At 36.2% G+C, this 23021-nt stretch overlaps 1 protein-coding gene and 1 long non-coding RNA gene across 12 annotated transcripts in view; one reads left to right on the top strand and one right to left on the bottom strand.

Moving 5' to 3' along the window:
• Positions 1–2958: 2958 nt before the first annotated feature.
• LOC118148755 (uncharacterized) lies at positions 2959–5333 on the bottom strand. Its single transcript, XR_004735658.3, has 4 exons — positions 5239–5333; positions 4814–4863; positions 3367–3485; positions 2959–3097 (listed from the first exon to the last, which is right to left on the bottom strand). It is a non-coding gene; the product is annotated as an uncharacterized LOC118148755 (long non-coding RNA).
• Positions 5334–5491: 158 nt separating this feature from the next.
• The window catches only part of JAKMIP2 (janus kinase and microtubule interacting protein 2), a 207011-nt gene continuing 189481 nt past the window's right edge, over positions 5492–23021 (top strand). For all 11 annotated transcript variants that reach the window (XM_078365755.1, XM_078365758.1, XM_078365752.1 and 8 more), the window contains exon 1: positions 5492–5749. In XM_078365755.1, coding sequence (XP_078221881.1) covers positions 5747–5749 — 3 coding nt within the window. In that variant the 5' untranslated portion in view covers positions 5492–5746. The remainder of the gene's footprint in view (positions 5750–23021) is intronic.

Raw genomic sequence — 23021 nt, 5'->3', positions numbered from 1 at the left:
TTAGCAAACTCAAGAAGATCCTTACTGCTTACATTTAATGTTCTCTGTAAATATATAATGTATTAATAATCTCTTATAAAGGAGGCAGAAGACAAACAACAGTCACTTATGAATGCCTTTGTCTTTGCCTTCTTTTGGGGAAAATCAGGCTTTTGACTAAGTATGAGATAAGTATCTTCAGAATTCCTCATTATCTGTTGACGGCTGGTCTGCAGCCATAACAGCAAGCTTTTAGAATAATCCCAAGTGATCTGATTGATTTGGAAACATCCAGAAAAATGTGCTAGGCATAACCATAGTTAATAACATTGTGTTTATAAGAATATTGATATTATTTATCATTTATTACATGCCAGTTACTCCTTAATACTTTGCACACACAAACTTCAAAAACAACTCAATAGGACCACAGACTTTCAACAACCCAGGGAGTGATCTTGGAAGCAGATCCCTGAACTCAGTCAAGACTTCATATGAGACTGCAACCACAGCCAACCATTTAACTACAACCTCATGAGAGACTTTGAGCCAGAAGCTGTGAGCTAAGCCACTCCCAGATGTCTGCCCCACAAACACTATGAGTTACTAAATGATATTTCACAGTGCAAACAAATCACACAGAACAATAACTAAGTGGGGTAGGTACTGCTCTAATGTCATACAGATAAAGAAACTGAGCCATAAATAAATAAAACAACTTTTCCAAGGTCACTCAGAAGAGAAATCGTAAAGCCTGGACTCAATCAGTAAGTCTGTTTCCAGAGCCCACACTTTGCAGCTTCCTCCCATTATACTGTGTTATCTCCTGAAATTTTAATGCCACTTTTGAAGCCAAGACCCATACCCTGTGCTTTTTCAGACATCTCACAGAATTCAGAAGTCAAAGTTGGAAAAGTCCCAGGAGAGGCAGACAGTTTGGTCACAATTAACACCATTCTTAGAAGAAAATCAGTGTTTCCCAAAAAACATCATGCCTACGTAGTGAGGATATGTTAGATGACTTCAAACATGACTTCAAACATGTTAGATGACTTCATACATGAGCAAACATTTTTACTTTAATAACTATGTATTTTTAAAATCTGTGTCAGATAAACATTATGTTAATATGCATGTGTGCTAAATAAGGTAACTAGTATAATTATCTCAGAATTTAATTGTGAGAAATATCAACAGTATATTATCTGAACAAATTGTATTATTATAAATTACAGAACCATGATTCAATGCAGAAAGTTGTTCCTTTATTGATTTACTGGTTTATCCTTCAACAAATATTTATTGGGCACCTAATATAGCCCAGACACTAGTCACATACAGAGAAATAAAAATCGCTGCTCTCCAATAGTTTACATTCTAACAGGAAGAAACAAATAAAGAAATTTAATAGCACACAAAAACTACAGTATATTACTAATATATAATATAGTAGTAATAGAGTATATTACTAATATATAATATAGTAGTAATAGAGTATATTACTAATATATAGTAGTAATAGAGTATATTACTAATATATAGTAGTAATAGAGTAATTACTAATATATAGTATAGTAGTAATAGAGTATATTACTAATATATAATATAGTAGTAATGCTATACATCATATTATAGTATAGCATACCACATTAAACTACATTATATTATATGATAACATACTGTATTATATTATCATATGGTATATTACTATTAATTTTATATATAGTATATAGAAAAATAGAGCATGGTAAGAGAGGGGATGGTAAAAGAGAGGTGTGAATTTTTTTTTAATTAAAAATTATTATAAATAAAGTTGAAGTCTTTGTTTTACTAAAAAAATTAAGAATTTGTTTTTTTTTTAATTTTTTATTGGATTATAGGTTTTGGGGTACATGAGCAGAGCATGCAAGACAGTTGCGTAGGTACACACATGGCAGTGTGCTTTGCTTTTCTTCTCCCCTTCACCCACATTTGACATTTCTCCCCAGGCTATCCCTCCCCACCCCCCCTCCCACTGGCCCTCCCCTTTTCCCCCCAATAGACCCCACTGTTTAGTACTCCCCTTTCTGTGTCCATGTGTTCTCATTTTTCATCACCCACCTATGAGTGAGAATATGCGGTGTTTCATTTTCTGTTCTTGTGTCAGTTTGCTGAGGATGATGTTTTCCAGATTCATCCATGTCCCTACAAACGACACAAACTCATCATTTCTGATTGCTGCATAATATTCCATGGTGTATATGTGCCACATTTTTCCAATCCAGTCTATTATCAATGGGCATTTGGGTTGATTCCAGGTCTTTGCTATTGTAAACAGTGCTGCAATGAACATTCGTGTACATGTGTCCTTATAGTAGAACGATTTATAGTCTTTTGGATATACACCCAGTAATGGGATTGCTGGGTCAAATGGAATTTCTATTTCTAAGGCCTTGAGGAATCGCCACACTGTCTTCCACAATGGTTGAACTAATTTACACTCCCACCAACAGTGTAAAAGTGTTCCTTTTTCTCCACATCCTCTCCAGCATCTGTTGTCTCCAGATTTTTTAATGATCGCCATTCTAACTGGCGTGAGATGGTATCTCAATGTGGTTTTGATTTGCATCTCTCTGATGACCAGTGACGATGAGCATTTTTTCATATGATTGTTGGCCTCATATATGTCTTCTTTCGTAAAGTATCTGTTCATATCCTTTGCCCACTTTTGAATGGGCTTGTTTGTTTTTTTCCTGTAAATCTGTTTGAGTTCTTAAGAATTTGTTTTCATTTGCTTCTTATGGGTCCATTATCTCTTTCTTTCTTTCTTTTTATTTTTTTTTAAGATGGAGTTTCAGTCTTTTTGCCCAGGCTGAAGGTTCAAATGGCATGACCTCAGCTCACTTCAACCTCCGCCTTCCAGTTTCAAGTGATGCTCCTGCCTCACCCTCCCAAGTAGCTGGGATTACAGGAGCCAGGTTTTTAGTAGAGCCGGGTTTACACCATGTTGGCCAGGCTGGTCTTTAATTCCTGACCTCGTAATCCACCTGCTTCAGCCTCCCAAAGTGCTGGAATTACAGATGTGAGCCACTGGACCTGGACCGTCATCTTTACCATGTCAATTTTCATTTATGTTTTGCTGAAGTCAGAGACAAATTTCACTTAAAAATGAATAAATAACAAATTAAGTAAATCAGAAATAATTGCAATAAATAAGGGAAAACTATTATTAAGTAATGATAACGGTGCTACCTGGACGTGACCAAAAAGAAATAAGAAAGTCATATTTGAGTGGTTAAATTGGAGACTTCTTCAAATAGGAAATACCAAACTTTTCTCCCCACCGATTGACTCTTGACCAATTGTCTTATGTTGATGGGAGGAGAGGAGAAAACTAGAATCACTCACCCTTAGCCAGTCAGCTCCTGGAGCAAAGGATGAAATGCTGTGTGGAGGGTTCTGTCATCTAGTGTGTCACAGCTTCTATAGCCTGCAACTTCCTGCTTTGCTTACTTACAAGACCATCTCTGTGGAGAAGATAAAATACAGGAATGCAAAATGAAGTGAGATGATCACAACCTATTCCTTTATGCTACACATCACACATATGTGATGTTGACTTGGAAGTGTGTGCAGGCTGTGTGGCTGCTGAGGCTTTGACATAAGGCAGGGGACACTAGCTGCACAAAGCAGGAGGCAGGCTTTCCCACCAAGTGGACGGGAAGCCAGGGTCAACTGCTGGGGAAGAGCTGCAACCCTTTCCCCCATCACCTAGTTATCTTCAAGTCAGTTTTATTACAATAAGCTCTTGACATCCAGAGTGACACCATGCAGGAAAACATCCATCTTCTCATGGTTTAATATTAGTCACTTACAAATGTGTAAAAAGTAACTGTAGCTACATTTATTGAATATTTTCTATCTGCTAAACACTGTACATTTTATACACATCATCTAGTTTAATTTTTATAATGACTCATGAGATTCTATGATTATTTCTTTTTACAGATGAAGAATCATAGATCTGAGGAAGTTAATATATATGTTCCAAATTATACCTATAGTAAATACTGGCACTAGGAATGGAGCCAAGATCGTCTGACTCTGAAACTTGTGTTAATGCCGTTTTTACCTGTAAATAACTCTGTGGATTAAGAACAGATATTATTTCCATTTTATGGAAGAGTGGCAGAAAAGTGTAGTGGTCAGGAGGGTAAATGTGAGTGTTATAAGAGTCCATTTTAATTCTGGCTCTGTCGTTTATCAGTTGTGAATTTAGGAAATGTATCTAACTCCTCTGAGTTTTACAATGTCCTCAAATATCGAAATGTGTAGAACATTCAATCTCTTAGGGCCTCTCTGTCTTCGCCGTCATCACCATGGCTATCACGTATTTTGTGTTTTCTCACTTAATTTTTTCTCCTACCTGAAATTGCCAAGTAATTCCCCTTAAACCCTTAGGTTAAGAGGTGGCTACTACTATGCCACAATAGTAATCTTTATTGTACACTGTATGATTACTATATGCAAGTGTTTTTAGTGCATTATCTCATTCAACCTTTACAACGCCTGCACGCGATAAATACTAGTGTCATCTATAATGTATAGTTAGAAACAGAACTCGCCTAGAACTCGACACTACTGATTTCACTTCCCCTCTTCATACCCACCACCCTGACTGCCAGCTGACTTCGGAACTCGAAAAGGGCATCCATGAAAATGGCAGGAAGTGTCTTCAGGAAATGGAACGCTCCAGGAGTTTGACACTAAAAAAGATTGGGAACTGTCCACCAACTGGTGCTACCGAGAATAGTGGTTGTTGAAAGGAATTTCAGTCTCCTCTAGTCCAACTTACTTTTCCTCAGGGAAGTGTCAGATACCTCCAGGTCCTCTTCAGAAGGGCAGCTGGAAAAACAGTAAAACCAAGTAATTCACCTGAGACTAAGCCGGAAGTAGTGCAAAGGAATCAAGCAGACTCTTAATTTATTACGAAGTCCAGCCACTCCGTTTGCTTTCTAACAACCTTGTTGCCTGGTATTGAGTAAAGATGCTATAAAGGATCAACACGTTTGGAAGTAATAATAATCTGCTGTCATGCTACATAATTTTCTCCACATTTGTTATCATTTATCTGATGGTAAATTTCGTGCATTTTATTGGAAAACCACCGAAAATGAAAAAAACAGCTAAGCTGTTTCGTATGTTTCGACCTAGATTTCAATTAAATTTTAATTATTCTCGTCCCGTGCCTATCCACCCTCGCCCCATTTTTTAAAAGACCTGGAGTCTAGGGTAGGAGAGATCAAGAGCATCCCAGAGGGCAGCAGCACAAATTCGCTCCCCTCCAGACCCTGCAGCTTGCTTCGCCCATCTCCCCTCCCCTTTAGCTTGGTCGCTTATCATTGGTCATTGCCACGGCAACCAGCAGCTGCCAGCCCAGCAGCCTCTACCGCAGCAGGGGTGGGGTACTGGGGGAGGGGGAGAGAGAGGAGGAGCCAGCGGAGGTGTCTGCTGCAAGTTCCTGGCTGCTTCCGAGCTCACCCCATCCTCCGAGAGGGAGGAGGCCCAACTGGTGATGCTGCTGCTGCTGCCGCCGCCTCTATTGCTGATACTCTAGTGGAGCTGGAAGGGTGGTTCCTATTCGCACCATCGCCAACCAGAAACAGAGAGAAAAAAAACGGCAGCCGCTGCTGATGTTGGGTTCGGAGGCTGCATCCGACTCGGTCACAAGGAAAATGGATTCAGTTTGCATCTCTCCCTCCTTTAAACAGCTTCTCCGAGTCTCAGCATGGTGAGTAGGAAACAGTAGGGCTCCCTTCTTGGTTTAGTGTGTTATTATTTGACCTGTGTATACATTTCTGGCCTGAACTTGAACAATGACTCCCGTGCCTCAGACTAGGAGCGGGAGATGTGGAGACAGAGATGAGGATGGAGGGAGAGGAAGGTTGCCAGGAAGACAGAAGTGAGAAGGCAACCGCTTGTGTTAAAAAAAAAAAATTTGATGTTCTGATTTTATCTCTAACTGGCTCAGAATGCAGACTGAGCCACTTGGTGCCTTTTTTCCTAAGCTTAGCAACAGCATCAGGGGTTGGAAAAGGAGCTAACAACAAGAAGAGGGTGTTATTGAAAGGAATCGTTTCATTTGCAGCTCTCACATACAGGGTTGGGCCTTCTTCAGAAACACATTTGGTGTCTCATAAGCTTCCTAGACTCATGATAGGTGGTTTTGCTTATTTCATTGATTGTTTAGAAAAGGTGGCCCTAGAATTCGACATTCTATTTTATATTCTAATGTACTCTTATTGAGAAATCATTTGCCAGAACCAGTTTTATTTTATACATAGATTTGATTGTGAACTTATACATGTATATCTTATGGATATACATATCATATATACACACATTACTTAGCATTTATATGGCAATTATGAAAGATATTTATATGTAGAGTGTGCTTTGCAATCATTTTTATGGGTTAGATATGTCCTTGCATGCCTGAAAGTAATTGCATGTTTTTGAAACTATGCTTCTGGTTTGTATTATTATTCATTGGCTTCATTTGGATTAATGTGAAATTTACTCTTGTTGTTGTCTCTTAATTTTATTGTGACCAATTGGAAGAGATGCCTATCATTTGATCTGTATCATAGAACTAGATGCAAATTCATAGCCTGCCTCTTTATTTTTAATTGGGTTTGTGGGGGGTGATATTGAGGACACCAAATTTACAATGATGGGAAAGGGAGGCGGCTTGTGGTATTATTTTGTTTCTAGCGTCTTGCCAAGTAAATGTTTGAGCAAATCAGTTTTCTGGAAATGCCACCCCAACCTTTTCATGTTTGTGCCTTGTGTCCCAGGAAGCACAGCTAAGCTGGAAGGTGAAATGCATTCATTTTATTTAATAGTGCTGCTATATGCTGTTCATTCCTTCAGTATCCAGGCACCATTTTACAGTTGTCTCAAATGTTGTATTGTGGGTCTCCTTCTGCAAATGATTAAGTAGGAAAGTAGGATTGTTTTGAAAATCTAGCTATTCCCAAGTACCTAGCCCAGCCATTTCTAAATTAGTCTGCTTATACAATGAAATGAAACCAGAGAGGGAGCAAAGCTGAGCAGGAAAATGTGTGGCTTGTAGCTGAAATGGGGGGCTATTGTAGTTTACAAATGCTTATTGGGATCTGCTTGACCTTTTATTATGTCAAGGCTTTAAGGCAGCTCAGGAGACTAAAGATGCTGGAGATGAGGAGGTTCCATTCCCACCCAGGATAATGGATTTCATTGAACTAAAGCTAGAAACATTTTGTAGGTAAAATGTATTAGTAATATTACATTCACCACATGGGCTATTAAGGTTTTATCCATTAATCTCTTCTCTAACAATATCGCTGTTAGTATAGACATTTTTTACAATGTAAAATAACAATTGTTTGGGGCTTAACCTTGCATATGATTCTACATACACCCCCACCCACATTTATAGTTTTCATATGTATTTGAATCAGATTTAAAGTTTAATTTCTCTGAGAATAATTGTTCTATTTGGTTTATACTTGAGAAGGGGCCTTAGTGACTTAATTGTGCGTGTGCTCATAGCATGCCATATGTTATAGATCCACAGCTTTGTAAACTCCTGCTACCGTGCGCCTAATTGTAACAACTATATGAAGTAGGGCAAGGAAAGAGATACTGGGCTTGTATGTTATATCAAAATTGTAAAACATTGCATCCTGAATCTTTCAGTGATAATTCTTGACTTCCAAAAATTAAAATGTTAGATATGTCTATAGTACACTCAAAAAATTAAGATTTGTACTAGTTGACCCCATTTCATGCAAGGAAAGGAGATATCCTGGGGTTTTGTTTTTGTTGAGTTTTTATAGGATGTGATTTTATAGGCAAAGTTGGTACAGTTCAAACAGAGGCAAATCCCTTAGGCCATGTGCTTGAAACTCCTTGTAGATAGCCTGTTTCTGCCTAGTGTCAGCTATTACCCTGATAGAAATACAGGTCTAGCTTTTGACCCCACAATTTAAGACAATTATATGGCCTTTGCTAAGGGGCCACAGAAAAGTGAAGTATGATTTAAGCACTAAAAGGTGAACTCTCTGAGGAAAGATTCTTTTAAAACTAGGATTATCTCATTTGGAGAAGAGAAAACTGAAATATGACAATTATTTGTTTCAGATAAGCTGAACATGAGGCATAAGCATAGGACATTGTTTATCGCTATTTTTTGGAACCTCAAATATGGTCAATGGGCTTCAACTTTATGAGGAATTATGAATATTAGAAATATAAAATTGTAGAAGTTCCTCATTGTATGTGTGAGTAGTCAACTGGCTAATCAGATAAAGCAGTTCACTCTTTTCTCATCAAAACCTCCGTAAGTATGACCTAGATATGCATTTGTCTAGGATGGACTAGATTTCCTTCTCAATAACTTCTCTTGCTTTTTCTAGAGGAAGTCATTTATTTAAGAGAGTATGTTCATTGTTTAAGATCAGGCACTTCTAGATTATAACAGTAAGACTCCATTTTGTAGTTGGCTTCTAAATTACAGGATCTAGGTATTTGTAAAAAAATTAACTGATTGTCTTCCTAGAGAAGTTTACATGTAATTCTGCCAGAATGCAGGAAACTGAACATTTACCCATTAACAGAGGCCTTTCTCAGCAACTTTTTGGATTGTGATGTCAAATGTCTATATTAAAATTATTTTCTGTTGTATGGTTAATTTTGAAAAATGTAATGTGTTATTTAAGGGGGTCTTGACACAAAATAATTTAAGAACCATCAAGTTGATTTTTTTAAAAAAAACAAATTTTTTGAAAGATATGTACAAATTAATGCTTAAATGTGTTGTTTAACAAACTAATCTTCCACTCAAACACTACCTTAAAAATGTCATTCATTTTGGAATATTGAAGTTAAATATTTTGATTGGTATGTAAGCCTTAGTAAAACTTGTTTTAATTAAGACACACGTTAATTACTTTCTCACTTTGTAATAGGATATTTCTTATTTCAAGTGACTTCAGAACATATTTTTATTTTATCTACCTTCTGCAAGTTGACTTCAGAATGACTTAGCCAATATTTGGAGAGTAAAATAGTTTTCTATATTTATTTTGGGTTCATCAAAAATCAATGCTTTGTTTCTCATGGTTGGAGTCTTATTGTGGAAGTTTTAACATAAATAACACAATAATGGGCTTTTACTGAAATAAAAAGTTAGGTTTATACTTGGTTGTTACTCTTTGAAGTCTGTTACAATTCCCTCTGTTTACAAATTCCACTATTATTCTATCAAGGGAAAAATGTGCTTTCAAACAGAATAAATTAATCAATTAACTAACAACTATTTGTAGAGCTTTTATATGACTAGGAGACGTTGCATATGTTGCAACAAAAGAATTTCCTTGGAGAATATAAGATCTACACCCAGGAAATAGTTAATGATGAAAACAATATAGTTGTAATTAGTACCATCACTTCACCTTATATTAATACAATTTTATATAATTCTGTCATTTTTCCATTCTTTATTTTTCATTTTATATTTATCAGTTTCAATTTCTATTCTATCATTTTAATTCAATCATATCAGCAAATCCAGTGTCATAACAATTATTTAAAATAAATGGGAACAGATTTAGGGAGGTTAGATTTGTTCAGATTTGTGTTTGGTGAATGGTGTAACAGGATGGATCACTAATTTCATGAGTACAAACTACCATAGTAGAAAGGTAGTGAATTATCTTACCAATTTGAATTTTAATTAGTAAAATAATTTTAATTCAATTTACAAATCTGCATTGTGTGGCTCATTTTAGTTCACTATTTCAGGTACCATAATTTGTTCTTTGAATGTATTGAGTTTGCCAAAAAAAGGGGGGGCTCACACAAAAAAAGTATTTTAGAGAAAATCTAGCCTTCTTGCTATTTCAGAAAAACCTAGAAGCATTTGTTTGCATGAAAATCAGAACTTTGTTGGACCAATATGCACTTATTTTATAGATAGATATTGTTATTTTTAATGACATAGAGGTTAGTAGGTGACCATTTTTCTATGCTTAGGATCAGATTAAAATTCCTATAGGTCCTGAATCTTGAAAAAAGTTTTGCCATTCCTACCTATATGTCCTAATTATCTCTCCACCTACACATTCTTAAAAGTAAAAATGATATTGTCATAAAATAAGTGTACATCAGTTCAATGATTTTTTGATTATTTTCTCTGAACAAATGCTTCTACATTTTTCTGAAATATCAAAAATATTTATGTGTTTTTCAGATATTCTAATTTCTGGTGTCTCTTTTTCTTCATTAATGGCCTAGCAACATACTGGTGTGACAATTTGGTAATTCAGCCCTGGCCAAATAGCAAATCATGGCATCTGAACTATATTCTACCTTTGTAAAAAGTGTCCTTGAAAATTAATTAGCATGCAGTAAAAATGAGACCTGTCACACTAAAAAAATTCTTCTTTAAATCATTATTCACTACTACAAGTAAATTCTGTGGCGTAAAGCTTTTTATATTTAAAAATAATACATCCTTATAGTGGAAAACGATAACACAGAAATGTGTAGAAGGAAAATGAGAACCACTCATAAGCCTACCATCAAGAAATCATTACTGTTAGCGTTTCAGAATATTTCCTTTTAGATACTTTTGTGTAGACACACAGAAACACATGCAGACACACAGTTTCATAAATAGACCATATTCTAGGCATTGTTTTATACTGCTTTTGCTTTATGTATAGTGGCCATCTATCCATGTCAACAAATACGTCTCTACTGAATTTTAAATTTCCTTGTACATTTTTTTGATGATTCAAGCTGTTTTTTCCTTCACGTGGGAGTCTTCACTCTTTACCTTTAAATACTTCTCATGATACAGGTAGACCATGCTTGATTTTAAGCAACTGTGAGTCAAGCATTATATTCAGGAAATATGAACTCTGTTACCCTGACCTGCCACTGCATCTTACAATGGGTGTTAAATTAACATTGGTCATTCCTTGTCTGCTGGTAATGAATAAGTTCTGAATCCAAGGCAGTGAAATCCCTGTTGAAGTCACTAGGAATTTCTCCAGGTGCATGCATCAGCAACAATTAAAAACAAAAAACTAAAACACATCTCTTTCAGATTCATATTAGTTTTCCCAGTGTGCTGTAGTGGTATGTCCTGTAGTTTAATTTTTTAATTAATTAATTTATTATTATTATTATTTCAATAAGGTCTTGCTCTGATGCCCAGGCTAAAGTTCTGTGGCATGATCTCGGCTCACTGCAACCTCAACCTCCCAAATTCAAGTGATTCTTGCACCTTAGCCTCCAGAGTAGCTGGGACTACAGGTACTCACCACCACTCCTGGCTAATTTTTTATTTTTAGTAGAGACAAAGTTTCACCATGTTGGCCAGGCTGGTCTCAAACTCCTTACCTCAAGTGATCTGCCTGCCTGGGCCTCCCAAAGTACTGGGATTACAGGCAGGAGCCACCATGCCCTGCCTGTCCTATAGTTTTATCCTTGGTTAAGCAACTCAACTCCTTTATGGGAAGATATTTAAGTGTCTTCTCAGAATAAACCAAGTGTATTAGTCTATTCTCACACTACTATAAGGACATACCCAGTACCAGGTAATTTATAAAGGAAAGAGGTTTAATTGACTCAAACTTCCTCAGGGCTGGAGAGGCCTCAGAAAAATTACAATCATGGCAGAAAGGGAAGCAAACATGTCCTTCTTCACGTGGTGGCAAGAGGGAGAAGAATGAGAGCTGAGTTAAGGGGGAGGCCCCTTATAAATCCATCAGCTCATGAAAGAACTTACTATCATGTGACTAGAATGGGAAAAACCATCCCCAAGATCCAATTGCCTCCCACTGGGTCCTTCCCACGACATTTGGGGATTATGGTAACAACAATTTAAGATGACATTTGGGTGGGTACACGGCCAACCCATATCACCAAGATCTAGTTTTGCTATTTTTTCACTATATTCATTATTTCCTAGTGAATTCATGTGTATCTTAGTTTTCAAATAAAAACCCAGTCATCTGAGTCTTTCCCCTTTTTGAATGTGAATGGTTGACTCTTCTTAAACTTTAAGTCTGAACTTCAAACATAATGCCTTGGAAAGAATTCCCTAGGTATATCTCCCCTATTACTCTCTCCAACCTGTGTGTTTCCTTCATAATATGTATAAAAAGTTGTAATTACAGAGCTATTTATTATTTGCTTTCCCTACTCATCACTAGAATGTAAGCTCCATGAGGGCAGAAAATGAACCTGTGTTGTTCACCAGTTGTAATGAATGCCTTGATACAACATGCATGCTCAATAAAGACTATTTGGCAGAGTGACAGAATGAATGAAAGAATGAGAGTCCCCTACAGGGCTCCTAGCCTAAGATTGTAAAGGAGACTTCAACTAATAGCTCTTTTGACTGTGATTCTCATTTTTTAAAATTTGACTGTAAAAACAAGATGAATTGTATTCATATCCTCAGGATATTGTTATGATTTTGATAAGGCAAAATCAGATTCTTAAAGGTAACATATCACAATACTTAACAATATACATGATTAAAGACTGCTCACTACATGCTATGACATAAGTAAGAAAGGCTATGAACACTTCCGTGGCTCTTTTCATTTTCTTTTCAAAACTGAATTGCAAGTCAGAAATAGTGATATCATTAACAAATACCTTTAATTCACTGTGATTAATTAAAATAAGTTAGTAATTTAATTATTATAAGCTCCAAATTACATGATACACCTTCACAGCTATTGTGCTATTTTAGAAATCAACTCTACTGAATTCATTAATCATAAACAAATCATTCTATCATCTCTCCATCCAAAAATTAAGTTGAATCAGAAATGCATCTTACTCCAAAGATAAATTAAGGCAGCATCCTGCTTTCATGAAAGTTTTGAAATCAAATATAAAAAGAGTGACTTGAACAAGAGGGTTAGCTTAGCAGACACAAGGACATGCTTTTGAACCTCTGAGGATAGACATTTATATGGGTGTCTAGCCTGCTGATAGGCTGTAACTTAAGTATGAGGAAAAAGCTTTTGTTGCCTTTGTTTGGAATCGAAATCAAGATCATGGCACTTACTGCAATTCTTGAATTTCTGGAGTTCAGCTGCAGTTAGAATATACGTGGAAAACCAAATCTGACTGATTTTAGCTGACACTATATAGTTAGAAAACCACTCAATATTATTTTCAAGAAGGAAATTTTGCTGAGATTATCCTGACTCTAAAAAAGCCTGTGAGCATGCGCTTAGGAGAAGAGAGTGGTATTTTCATCATACCTTCTTTCCAAACTGGAAATGTTCCCTTGAAAAATGCTTATACCCACAGTAAAAACCAGGTAATTGTTTTTTACCCACATTCCTTACCTGGCTTTTTCTTATGTAGCACTTCATGGAGAGAGGTGTATTCCAAAAATAAACGGAGCTCTTACTCTGTAGTCATCACTGATCTATATTTAAATCCCTTAACCTACTCATAGATCAAGCATACCTAATTTGAACTTACTTTCCAAAATAAAATTGTTAGTTTTTTTAAATGCAAAAACACTCATGAAAACAACTAGACAGTATTTTAAATTAGTAGCATTCTGTGAAATCTAGGCTATTGTGTCATTCTACCAATAAGCCATTAAATCAAGAGCCAAACAGTCAACACATTTCTATATGATTATAACCAGTTTGGAGAATTTATATTAAAAATCCATGCTGAGAATTCACAAGCTGCTAATTCTGCTAATTGACATTGGCAACATAGAGAGAAGGACTTAGATGTTTTGAAGATATTATAGACCCTCAATTTGCTTTCTTATGAATTTGCTAGGTAATTCAGCTAACAAAAATGGGTACTCTGGAATTACAGGGATTTCTCCATCATCTGCTCAGCTCTAGTTTCTTAAACCCAAAAGAAGGAATTATTCTGACCACTGGCTCAGACTCTGTCTCCTATTGTCTTTTAAGGAGTAATTTAAGTTGTAGTTAATTAACCATAAAATGGATTTTGTATTTTAGAGAACATATTATTTTTAGTTATATTATGAAAAATGTCTGAATTTTGACTTCTTTTTAAAGAACTTTATTAAATGAAATTATCTATAAAATTTAGAATATAGCATATTTTGAGCCAGATGCTTAAAACATTTAGCAACAATGAAAAATAAGTCTCAGCTTTTTCAACATTGAGGTAACAAGGAATGCCTTCCCTCAATCAATTTTACATAGAAGGAATGCTTTACCTGTTTTGTTCTCTTCTTAGCTAGATGGTCCCCATTTTTTACCTACAGGGTGCAATGCTACACTCTGAAACAAGAAAAGGGAAAATATTAGCATACAAAAAAGGAAATCGATTGTTGCATCTGAGTGTGAGCTTTGGATTTTTGCTTTCTACAGGTTTAAAAGAGTTCAGTATCCAAATGCACACTTAAACATGGTTGATCCATACTAACACTCTTATGTGGAAAGATTTGACTACATATACTACCGAATCTCTTTTAACTATGGTGTGTGATTTTATATTTTTTTCCTTTCATCTTACATACAGTTTTTAAAATCAAGCCTGAATGGTTTAGCCAAGGCCCCTGAAACATAGCAAAAAGACAAGATTAATATTTCTAGGCAGTCACTGGTCATTTGCTTACTGAACTTTCACTAACGTTTGTGTAGTTTGAAAACATGAACTCTCTACCTTTATTTTGTATAATCCTCTCACTTGATCTTTGGCTGTGTAGTCAACTGTAATCTAAGCATAATTGATCAGTTCTCAGTTCACATGGTACCATCACTACCACATTCTTGGAGTGCTTAAGTGCTGTTTAACTAACGAAAGGATCCCTACGGCAGAGAATAGCTGATGAAGCAGTAGAAAAGCATTTCATGTGAGACAGACTTTCGCCAAAGATGCACTTTCCCTTAGGTAAATTTGAAAATTTTTTCAAACTTGATGCTGACTCATCTTTACTCTTTAGAAGGTGTGGCAAGACCCATAGTTTAGAATTTTCTTTATAATTCAAGTATAATTATTTATTCTGCAGTTAATGGGTTAGCTCTGAACTTCCTAATAAGAAGGATATCTGATATGCTCTGAATATGACAAATATGAAATGAACAAAACAGAACAATTTCCTTTCTAAAGTTATCCAGAAAATGAGAAAAAGACTTAAATTCTTTGAGCATCTGTTACGCATCTAGTATGCTGAATATTTTCATCCGTGTCTGTTTTTGCAGTCTCTTTTGCTCACTGCAGGCTGGTGAAGTAGGCATTTTTATTCCCATTTTTCCAATAAAGATGAAGCTTTGATAGGTGAAATTTCCAACTCAAAGCCATTCAATTAGTGATTTTTCGAGCTGAGATAGAAATAAAGTCTATCTGATTATGTAGCACAGTGGTTACAAACTGGTCTTATCGTTTACACGGCATAAATTCACACAACTCAAGGCTTTTTTGTTTTAATTTTTTTGTTTACAGTAAATGGCAGGAATTATAAAAAGAATAGGTTTGGATGAGAGACTGAAATTTTGATTTGGTTGTCCGTTTCTATGTCCAATGGGTATTTTGTGTAGAGAGCCTGGATCCTATTGTCCTTCCCTTTTCCTTTTTGCTGTGGCTCACCAGAAATTGTGTTTATCTATGTAAACTCATTTAGGACCTCTGATCCAGGTGGAGCAAAACTTCCATTTTTTAGAAGCCCTGTGGAGTCACTGTGCGTAGTTAAATATACAGATATATGGATCACATATATAGGATAAGTTAAATGTGACCTATCCCAACTGTGGAATAAAATGAAGCCCTTTAAACAGTATGTTGTAGAACAATATTTCATGATATAGAAAAAATATGTAAGAGTTGTCTAAGTTAAAAAAAAGTCAAAAATCAAAAGGTAGAATTCAATCCCAATTCTGTGAAAAGAAAATTACACAAACATACATACATATATTTTAAGGGGCCAAAATAGTGCAAATCAAAATATTAACAGGAATTGATTCTAGGTGGTAAGTTTATGAGAAATTTTTTCTCTGACTTCTCTGGTTTCTAAACTTACTAAAATACCTTTTACTTCTTTAATTAACAAAATGTGGTAAATATTTTTAAGGAAAGATGTTGATATCAAAGTGTTTAAATCACCCACAAGTCCAAGTATTTGACTACCCAGTTTTGCTCCACCGGGGTCAGCAGCTCCATCTGGTTTTCAGAGACAAACACAGTGTTTCTGGTGAGTCCCAGACAGAAGGAAAAGGCGAGGAGGATAGGATCCAGATGCGCTACACAAAATACACATTGAGTGTCCTTATATTTTGAAAACAAAGATCTTGTCTCACAATAGTTTGAAACCCAATGATATAATTAATGCAATTGCCATTCTGTGTACCTAATGTCCTTAAAAATTAAAAATTTCAGTTCTCACTGGGATATTCAGCATCCTATTTTCATTAGTCTCTAGTGATTTTAGTTCATAGTAATTATTAGAATACATGATAATAAGACAAAAATCCAAGTTTAATACTATGTGGCTCAGTCATAATCCGTTTTTATTGAAAAGCTCTAACAAGGATTATTACATGACAGGACAAAAATCCATCCAAATTCTGTGGAATTCTGAGTTTTTTCCCTCTGGGAGGTATGCACAGTTATCCTCATCATGAAGGATCTGCTTACACTTTTGCTGCCCTCTCTGTGGTTTAGGTGAAATGAAATGTTTCTCTTCTTGGGCCTAATAATCGTGATGACAATGAGGATGAGGATGAGAGTGACATCTCATATTTTGAGGGTGGGGTCCAGAGGGGCACAACTCCAGGGAAGACTGTGTGAGTGGTACCTCCCTGAGTTGTACAAAGGAGGAGTACTGAATGAGCACCTGCTGTGTGTCAGGCAAAGTTCTGATCACTTAGCATAGTATCTTTGAGGCAAGAAATATTGTACTCCCCTTTTAACCTCTGTATATGAGGAAACTAAGACAGAGAAATGTTAAGGAACATTCCCAAATTCAACCAGCTAATAAATGGTTTGCTGAATGGCTTCTTCTTGCTTGTTTTCATACTAGGTGCATGGGATAAAAATCCTATTCTCCAAAGCCTTATGTAGGAAGACAAGTCTGTGAACAAAAAAAGTTAACAATAAAACATTACAAACATTGTGACTGTATGGCTCTCCCATTCAGCTACTAAAGGACAGGGCCTCAAACAAAATTTTAGCACTTTAACATTTGCCATAAAGATATAAAGTCTTATTTGAAGAAAATCATGTTTGCTCTTTATTGAGGAAGTAAAAGCAGAGTGTGAATTATTTTATAATTCTGACTTCCTGATGCACTATTGCACATTGTACTGCTATCCATTAGAGTATATTTTAATAGTCTGACCAAACCTATCTCAGTGATGAATATTAAAATAACTCACATGACTTATTTTTATGTAAATTACTAACCAAAGAGCATCTGTTTTTAAAAATGATGTCACCTAATAAACTTGTTCAATTAGGAATCAGAGACATATTTGAATATTTTGAATTAAAAGAGAACTGTAAAATTTGTTTTAAGCTGAATACAAACAGGTATATGTTAAATTTGTGGTCTTGATTGTAATACAATGAAGAATTAAGTTTAAAAATAATTCTAACACCTACGATGGGTTCTTCTAAGTTAGGTGTATGTGTGGAGGAGTAAGTAGTGAGTAGGGAACCTACAAAGATGAATAAAAAATCCTAAAAGCAGAGTAAGCAGTAAGCCTTTAGGCACTAAAATTTTGCTGAGAGACCCAGAAGCCTTTATCAGAATATAAGAACATTTACAAATTGAGTTTCAAATATGTAAAAATCTATATAAGAAAACTTAAGAATATCAATCAAGGTACATGAAGAAAAACATTAATTCCTGATCATTGAATTTACAAACCTGCAAGAGAGAGAGAGAGAGAGAGAGAGAGAGAGAGAGAGAGAGAGAGAGAGTGCTTGTAGAGGTTTTGTAACCTGTCATGCCTTAAAAAAGAATATTAGTTACAATGAATCAAGCCATGAATGGCCATGATTCAGGGAATAATGCAATAAAATGGATTTTAAAAATAAAGCAAACCAAATAACACAAAAGATCACTTTGCAGACTGGTGTGCTGTGCTCAATTTCAGCGTGCTTGAAACTTCATCACTTGGGATCTATTAGAAAACAGAGTATAAGACTGAAGACTGAAGTACGAAACGACTTTTAAATCCTAAAAGGAAAATTGTGAATGTCTTTTTAAAGATTTTTTTCCAGTTTGAACCCTTTCTTGCATGTGAATCTAATGAGGGCATATGCATGATAAATATTGGAAAACACATTAGATACATTGATTTCAGATACAGTCAAGGGACTCTTTCATTATTATTTTTTCTGTATGTAATACATAAAAATCAACCCAGAAAGTGAGAAAACTATAAACCCAGAGGGAAAAAGGTCACTGAGTACTCAATGAGAGTATTGATTCTGATTTGCTTGCCTTCACTTTGGATTTTTCTTCTTTGAGCTATGATTATCAGTACTCCAACCTTGGTATTAATAATCTGGAAACTCTTTGCTGGTGTGTAGTCAAATGCCACTGAGCCAGAAACCTATAAAACTATTGCAAATCTTTTAAACTCTTTATTTTTCTTTAAATAAAAGGGAAGTCATGGGATAGGTTATCTATGAGGACTCTTCCAGCTGTAAGCCAATGAGTTTATGACTCGACTATCCATCACATTTTCTGTTAGTCCTTTGTCATAGTAAATGCTTCCCAAGGTAATAAGACATTTCAGCTTTTTGCCATTTTTCTGTTTCACTGTGTGCATGTGTACGCACACGTGCGTGTGTGCAATGTTGCCATTCAGTTTAGCAAATAGGTCATTAAATTCAAGATATACATCAAAAGGTGCATATAATGTGGTATGCTGCTAGGCTAATTATTCAGTCCAATGCATAAAGAAAGTGGCTACTTTTTTCTACTACAGCCCAGACACTGCATCCTTAAGGCCAGTATGCAAGCATAAGGTGAATGATTGATTGGCAGATCTCATTGAGAGGTTTCTGGTTTATTTAAGGGCTTAAATCAGGTTGTATTAATGCCACTTTCCACTCAGCATTATGAATCTGTGGCAAGTGGACCCCCAAGGCAGGAGCATTCTCTGCTCTGCAAAATATTTGCACTTGCACATGCAGGAAGCCACTGACTAGCTTTCCCTTTTTAGAGGACGTGTTGGAAGCCAGCTTACCCATATGTGTGATATTTTAATCAAAGTATGAATATAGCTCTCCTTAGAAGGAAAAATCAAGGGAAAAAATAAAAGATCATCTTTTTTCTTCTCTCCCATCTCTCAGGGCATGTGCTGTTGTTGTATACGGAGTCAGAAGAATATCTCATAATCAGAGAACCCCTTGACTTGACAAGTGTTGTTTTCTCACAGTTGTTATCTTGGTACCAAGTTCACTTATACCAGCTCCGATTTGTTTAGAGTAAATCCATGTGACACAGTGGAAAGGCACAAATTTGGGAATCAGAAATCGAAGTTTAGTCTTTGTTCAGCTACCAGCTGATTGTATGACATGAGCAGGCATCCTGTCCATTCTTGATTTTTGATTTGTTAGTCCTGGGGAGAAATGCCAAATGTGAGTGAAGGGGAGAAGGAAAGAAAAGCACACTGCCATGTGTGTTCCTACGCAACTGTCTTGCATGCTCTGCTCATGTACCCCAAAACCTAAAATCCAATAAAAAATAAAAAAAAAGAGAGAGATAAAAGACATCACTTACCATTTTCCTTTTTTCAAAAGAATTCTACAGAAAGATCTCTTAATTCCTTTGCCTTCAACTATGTAGGCATGTTTCCAAGCTGACTGAAGAAATCCTCTTCTGAATCCAAAGTCTTTTTATTTGCCAAAGGTAGTGATTAAAATTATTTATGGACTTTACTTATTCTCCCATTAGCCCACAGTGTCCCCTTGAGGGAAGTGAGGCAGAGAGGAAGAAGGAGAAAAGATGGGGGGAAACACAACCCTAAGGAGCAGATCATAACCTGAGGTTGGGTGAGGGAAGAGCAGATGGCTGAAAAGTGCGTATTAATTTGACCTCTAAATCTTTAATATCTAGCCACAAAGCAAAAAACTGCATAAAATTGCTTTGACTGGTTGGAATATAATGAAGATATAGTGAGAGCATCACAGGAAGAACATGTTATAAATGCTTAAAAATTATCACAAATTTAAAAATTGCAATGAATTACAAAGATGTCTAGAATATACTGAATGAAAATGTAGATTTGTAAACACTATGTCTACTGAAATTTGTTTGTATGTGTACGGAAAAAAAAGACCTGAAGGAAATGTAAAAATATTAAAAGCGTTCAGGTGGTAAAATTACAGGTGAATTTTATTTTTATTTTTAAATTTTTATTGACCTGCATTTCCCAAGTTTTTTTTCCAATGAACATACGCTATTTGGTTAATATGAAAAGGAACAAACCAAAAGAACTTTAAGGAGTTGTCTTTACCTGAACATTTTACAAAGTCCCTGATGGATATTAGGAGGGGAAGGCAAGCCTTGTATTTTTCCACCTTTAAAGTGAGCAATTCCTTTGTTTCCTTGGTCTTTTTTCTTTTAATGTGAGTGACTTAAAGGAATTCACCATGAAGATATGCAGGAAAGGAAAACCCTGGGATTTAGACAAGCCAAGTGAAGATCAGCAGTGCTGTCCTGCTGTTATTAAAACTGTAATGATAATGAAGGGAAAGCCATTGTGTCACTTCAAGTGGACCAAAATAATTACATCATCACCATCAGTAGGAAAAAACAGAGCTTTCTTCATGTTCTATCTACTCATTATTATGCAAATTAATACTGGGGTCCTTTCTTTTTTTGGAAAATGTGAGCAATTGGTTTATATTCACAGATCTTTTGCTCATTTTCAAAATGAATTGTGATAAACCATGATTTTCATCTATTAGTATTTATACAGTGTATACTCATACTGTAATCCTTTTTGGTCATTCCAGTTTTCTTTTTTTTTTAAATGTATCTATTATGAGCATGAATTGCTCTTTTTTTTTTTATGGAGTCTCGCTCTGTTGCCAGGTGTGCAGTGGCATGGTCTTGGCTCACTGTAACCTCTGCCTCCCAAGTTCAAGCGATTCTTCAGCCTCAGCCTCCTGAGTAGCTGGAACTACAGGCGCGCACCACCACGCCCTACTAATTTTCATATTTTTAGTAGAGATAGGGTTTCACCCTGTGTGGCCAGGATGGTCTTGATCTCTTGACTTTGTGGTCTGCCTGTCTTAGCCTTCCAAAGTGCTGGGATTGCAGGCATGAACCACCGGGCCCAGCTGAATTGTTCTTCCTATAAATTATGGTTCAGTTGAAAAGCTGTTTTTTTCAATCTCTTTTACTTAATTTAATATCCCTACCATCTTTTTGTGTCTTTGTTCCAGCATCCCATCCCTATCCCACCCATTTTCAATATCCTCTTTCCACAATTTGCTTCTTTAATGTTGTTTTTCCTGGACACCCAGTATCTATGACCCAACATTTAGATGAATCTTTCACTGGCAGAGTACCCCAGCACACTCAGACCTCCCTTGTCTGAATTCCTGTCATACTTGTGGTCACTATGGTACTGTTCAGTGCATAATTGTTCTCCTTGTTTCACATGTTCTCACTGGAACATCAGGATTCCACATCAAGATTGAAAGTCCCTTGAAAAATCTGCAATCTTCCTTCCGCTTCCAAAAGGGGAAGGACATGTCTATTTGAGGAACAAATTCTGTATGCCATGTACTATGCTGGGTGTTCTGTGTATTCTCTCATTTAAGCCTCACTATTACTCTGTTAAGTTGGTATTAATACCTTCGTAAGTCATGACAGGAGACTGAAACAGAGAGATTGTGTATGCTCCTGAGGCTACACAGCTGGTTACTCAGAGCTGTCTCTTGGTCTCTAAATATCTTCCATTCCTCCATGGTGTCTGGCTGGGTGACACTTAGGTGACTTTTATGTGGCACCTCATTTACAACTTCATTTAATTTTCTACCTTTCTCTATTCTTGCTTGGTTTGACATAATGAGGTAAAATTTTGTGGTAGGAAACATTAAATATAACCAACTCTCGATTATTTGCTTTTAAAAGGTCTTCTCTGTTCATGCCAAGTTTTCATTCTTCACTTGGTATCTTCCCGAATACATTTTTTCCACTCCCCAAAACTACGTTACAGCTCAAAGTGCCCAGTTCATTAAATAAAACTATCCCAGGAACTATTGATAAGCCCTCTCCATTCCCTAGGTGAAAGAACCTACCTTCTCTATATTGCAGTTTCAGATTCCTCTCCACCTCTAAATTAAAATATTTACCCGGTTGTGGAAGTACCAGACTCCAGAGACAAAATGAAAATAAGAAGAAGCAATGATTCCATATTTAATTTCCTGCAGTGCTTCTAGGATATTCAAAAGCCTGTAGTAACCTGACCCCAACAAGAGACAGCAGAACAGTTATTTATGAAAAGAATGCTGAGTAGGAAAAGGCTTCTCCTTCAACAGTGAGCCAGAAGAAAGAGAAGGCCGCATGTAACTGTTCCCAAATGAACCAGAACGTTCCCTCTCTTTTGTCTGCATTTTCTCTTTGTCAGTGGGATGAAGTGGGAGTTTTATCTTCCCATTAATGCCATGTGAAGAACTGAAAGGGGGTAACTTAGCATATAGACAACGAAGACACTAAAGGACACTGCCTGAACTCCTCTATCCAGGCTATTCTAACTCTTTGCCTTCCTTAACAATTTCTCCTCTACTCTCCCAAAATTCATAGGGAACTCAGGAGTGAACAAACTGGCTGCCTGTGGTCTGGTGATTGGAACTGGAGTGGTCTCAGGCTACTCAGCATTTACCATAGGCAGTCAAGAGGTGATGGCTTGACCAAACATTTAGTTCAGGGTCAGAGAATTCTACATCACATGTATATTCCTTAGAATGGTTGTGCTTCATTCTCAAACTCTCCTGGCAGAAGTTTAAAGGAGAAAACTTTCCAAAAT

Source organism: Callithrix jacchus, chromosome 2 (genome assembly GCF_049354715.1).
Source record: "Callithrix jacchus isolate 240 chromosome 2, calJac240_pri, whole genome shotgun sequence".
Classification (NCBI taxonomy): Eukaryota; Metazoa; Chordata; class Mammalia; order Primates; family Cebidae; genus Callithrix; species Callithrix jacchus.
Note: the sequence above shows the minus strand (reverse complement) of the source record. Positions and strands in the feature narration are given on the sequence as shown.